The sequence below is a fragment of the Lampris incognitus genome, chromosome 7 (assembly GCF_029633865.1).
Source record: "Lampris incognitus isolate fLamInc1 chromosome 7, fLamInc1.hap2, whole genome shotgun sequence".
Taxonomy (NCBI): Eukaryota; Metazoa; Chordata; class Actinopteri; order Lampriformes; family Lampridae; genus Lampris; species Lampris incognitus.
Genome location: NC_079217.1, coordinates 38,622,449 through 38,627,159, shown reverse-complemented (window position 1 = coordinate 38,627,159; position 4,711 = coordinate 38,622,449). Strand labels below are relative to the sequence as shown.

General features: G+C 44.2%; 1 protein-coding gene across 1 annotated transcript; it reads left to right on the top strand.

Moving 5' to 3' along the window:
• The first annotated feature begins 792 nt into the window (after positions 1-792).
• cbln20 (cerebellin 20) lies at positions 793-4,380 on the top strand. The gene is made up of 4 exons (XM_056282853.1): positions 793-799; positions 1,119-1,232; positions 1,423-1,563; positions 3,953-4,380. The coding sequence occupies exons 1-4, from the start codon at positions 793-795 to the stop codon at positions 4,378-4,380; spliced, it is 690 nt and encodes a 229-aa protein (XP_056138828.1).
• The last annotated feature ends 331 nt before the right edge of the window (positions 4,381-4,711 follow it).

Sequence of the window (4,711 nt, the reverse complement as noted above, 5' to 3'; positions counted from 1 at the left end):
TTTGGACTGAAATAAACTTGAGTTCAATGCATTTAAAAAACAAATTCTTTGAGTATGTGACAAAAACATCTGTCCCAGTTCACATCACACTGACTCCATAGACAATGTGTACATTTCAGCCCTTCCTTTGACAAGACTGCACACAAAGCACATGCACAAACGCATGTGTGCACGCGCGCCACACGCGCGCGCACACACACACACACACACACACACACACACACACACTTGTACATACATATGTACATTCACACACAAGCATGGCACACAATGACGGTATATTCTCTCTGACACGCAACATGACACTTGTTCAATGGCTCACATAGCATTATAAGCATTATATTGAGGTGGAGGCTTGCATCCACCTGTAAATACAGAAGGGCTAAGGTGGCTTTGTCTGCTGACAGAGAGACTTTGGGAAACCACATGGGCACCTCACCCGAAGGGGGAGACAATACATGGCCTACATCCACAAGACAAAGCCCTGTAGGGAAATGTGTGTGTGTGTGTGTGTGTGTGTGTGTGTGTGTGTGTGTGTGTGTGTGTGTGTGTGTGTGTGTGTGTGTGTGTGTGTGTGTGTGTGTGTGTGTGTGTGTGAAGAAATGAATGTATTACTAGGCAGAGAGGAAAATAAAGAAGACTGAGGAAAGCAACTGGGCGGAGTGATGCAAATGGAAAGAGGCTCTGGAAGAGGAAGAGGCTCTGATTCAGATATATAACCCTAACTTCTCTCCCTCCAACAGTCTATCACCACCATCCATCTCTCTAAGATCATCATCCACCATCTTAAACATGAGAGGTGAGAAAACCGGGATTAAAAAGGAAGTGCAGTTATAGGCATGACATATGAAATGCTTGAAGCTTCACACAGGATAGAAATGGAGTCTAGAAATTAATTTGACTGGTGACACTAGTTCAGCTTTCAAAAATCTTCATTGCACCTGGAGATTTAGATGAAATGCAGTTTATCTCCAAGATAAGGATAAAACGGACTCATCAAGGGGAGTATTTTAGAGTAAGGGTATGAAACGGTATTCTTGTGAGTGGCAGCATCAGGGATATGCCAAACTTTGCTTCTCTGTGTCTAATGGTACATGCTCACACTTTCCGTTTCCCAGCCATTGTTTTGCTGTGTTTGCTGGGGGCAGCTTTGGCCCTGGACAGCCGTTACACATGGGAGGGACCCGGGGGCACGGCTGACCCCCGTGACAGAGACACCAACACAGAAAACGGTGAGTTTGAGGTCAAGAGATACATCAAGTCTGGAGGGTGTGTGTTTAAATAAAGCAGATGTGCACACACACATTAATCCCCACTAACTTACGCTTGAGATCATATGTGTGTGTGTGTGTGTGTGTGTGTGTGTGTGTGTGTGTGTGTGTGTGTGTGTGTGTGTGTGTGTGTGTGTGTGTGCTTGTGCAGTGTGCCTGACGGACAAGATGTCATGCGGTTGCTGTCTGATGCAGCAGCAGATGCACAGAATGGAGATGTTCTTCAACATGAGCCTCAATGAGTTGATGAACAGTTTGGATAAAACACAGAATGTCCTCAACAATGTCAGAGGTGAGAAACACACAGACACATGCTGACCCATAGAAGCGCGCACGCACACACACACACACACACACACACAAACATACCCATACACACACATCCCTAGGTGATTATGTACCACTTACCCTGCCTCATATTCAAGAACATTTTTAAATCCTCATCAATCATCAGTGACCATGATGACTTACATATGAGCTAATATGTAATTTAATAGCGCTCCCCCTCAAACAGCTTTCTCAGTTTCAACTTAAAGGATAATTCCTTTTTCTTTTTTTTCTTTTTTTTTCTTTTACAACCTGAGCCTTATATTTGTAGTTTTTGCCATCATCCATTTTGGTTACGATATCATTTTACTTACTGGCTTCATTGTAGAAATTTTGGACACGGGACCACCGCTGGACCTCAGCTTTACAACAGTGTCTTAGTCAAGATTCAAGATTCTTTATTTGTTACATCTCATTATAAAAGTATAAGAGAGTAAAATTCTTGAGTTTCAGCTCTTCAACACTGCTGTAACAATAATAACCTAACAGCATCAATAGTGTTTGATGTATGTAAGGTGCTTTGTGTGTGTGAGTGTGTGTGTGTGTGTTTGTGTGTGTGTGTGTGTGTGTGTGTGTGTGTGTGTGTGTGTGTGTGTGTGTGTGTGTGTGTGTGTGTGTGTGTGTGTGTGTGTGTGTAGGTCCACCCCCAATAAATGTGCACACGTGAATGTGATGAGGCAACTGAATATGGGCGTCAGACATATTTCAACAAGTCCAATTCAACTCATATATCTAAACTACATACTTGGAAGTGAAAATAAAAACAAAAGTTAAAAATTATTACCTGAAATGTTTAATACAATCAATGGTTGACTGCATTGCTAAGTTACTTGCTGGTTCAATTTGCAACCTGTAATTACTATAGGTAGAAATAACCAGTGATAAACTACCTGGCCAGAACTACTGAAAAGTCATAAACAAGTCTAGTTGAGGAAGTAGGGGATCTTTTTTTCTTCTTCTTTTTTTGCTGTTGTTACTTAAAGCATAGGTCCCCAACCATCAGGTCATGGACTGGCACCGGGCTGCAAAGCATTTGGATGAAGAAATTATATGATTTGGCAAAAAACAAACAAACAAACAAGCAAATAAATAAAAAAAACTTTTTTTTTAAAGTTGAATAATAAACATATAACCCTATAGGCCGGCATGGTGGCCCAGTGGTTAGCACTGTTGCCTCACAGCAAGAAGGTCCTGGGTTCGAACCCTAGGCCATCCCAGGTCCTTTCTGTGGGGAGTTTGCATGTTCTCCCCATGCCTGTGTGGGTTTCCTCCGGGTGCTCCGGTTTCCCCCCACCATCAAAAAGACATGTATGTTAGGGTTAATACTCCTGTCTGTGCCCCTGAGCAAGGCAATGGAAAGAAGAGCTGGAGTTGGGCCCCGGGCGCTGCAGCTGCCCGCTGCTCCTATACAATAGGATGGGTTAAATGCAGAGAACACATTGGTTGTAAGAATACAATTCGTTGTAAGAATACAATGACAAAATAAAGTGGCTTTCTTCTATTTGTGCGATAATTACATTGAACTTGGCATGGCATGTCTGTGCTGCACCTTTCCTCACCATACCCTGTCACACTACAACAGGATGAGGATACTGATGTTGAACTTGAGTAATGCAACGCACGCGAGGTCACCACCCACTTACCTACTCGGTGTGCGTTTTTCAACTAGCTAGCTACCATGAGTAACAAACAAACATTGCTTGAGAGCTTCTTTGGAAGAGGTAGGGGAAATAAAAGGTCTAACGATGACGATATCACAGACAGCAGAGACAGCACAAAAAAAGCTTCCTTCAAAAGAAAATGCGACTTGTCATACCTAAAATATGGCTTTATTGTGACCGATGACTCGCATGTCATGGCAGTCTTGTTGCAGGGAAACAAGCCCAGGGCTCTCACTGATTCAGTTATATTGGTGAGTTGCAATGTTTTTTACATGTTCATGCAAGGAAAATATGCGCTGTGTTTAATATCCAAACGCTACTTAAACTGTTACTGTTATGATGCTATTGACTTAGAAACCTAACCTATATTCCAGTCGTGATTACCCCCCCCCCCCCACTGCCCGATTTGGAAGAATATTGTTCATATTAACCAGTCCGCTGTGCAGAAAAGGTGGGGGACCCCTGATTTAAAGGACAAGTTTAAAGATTGAATTCAGATGCCCCATTAGATAATTTTTCAAAACTGTGTACAGTGATGGTCCCATGTCAAAAATCTTCAAAATGAGGCCAGTGAGTAGAATTACACCATAGCAGATATCATGCTTGCAAAAATGACAAAAGTAAGGCTCAGGTTGTAAAGCACCGGAATGTTCCTTTAACATAACCTCACTTTCCTTCTCCTTCCGCCTCCAGCCAGCCGCAGTGCCTTCTCTGTGGCTCTGACCGACAAGCGCTGGTGCCTGGGCCCCTTCCGTGACGAAACCGACGTAGTCTTCAAGCATGTGTTCATCAACCTCGGGGACAACTACAACAAAGACACCGGCGTCTTCACCGTTCCCCGCTCAGGTGTCTACAGCCTCGCACTAACTATCTACAGTGACTCTGGCTCTCCCGGTAACAGCCTTGACGCGTGTGCCAGTATCATGGTCAACAACAAGCTGGTGGTCGGGCCCCGCGACAGAAACCAGCAGGACCAGGAGGACAGTGCCACCACTGTTGTGGCCCTCCAGCTGCAGGCTGGGGACCGAGTGCACGTCATCCTGCCGACAGGTTGCTTCTTGTGTGACAGCAACAGCCACTTCAACACCTTCACCGGCTTCCTGCTCTACTCCACTGATTAAATTAGGGAACTGTGGCCACCTCACACTTTGTACCAAAGCATGCTTGGCTGACCCAGTTGGGATCTGATAGATAAAGTCCCCCTGTTGTGCCCTCTTCCCCCTAGATTCTCCCTCCCCCACACACACACTACCATCTCCGAATAAACCCCTCTCATCCCTCTTGCTCTGTCTGTTTCTGTTCTACTTTCAGAGATCAGGTCTTTGATTCGCAAATCAGTCTGCAAAAGACTACCTGTGAAGGGATGACGAAACATGTTGAGGTTTGCCTCTAGATAAATGTTGAAACCTTGTGAACCTTAGAAAAAAAGTGTTTGTTACTTATTCAGCCATA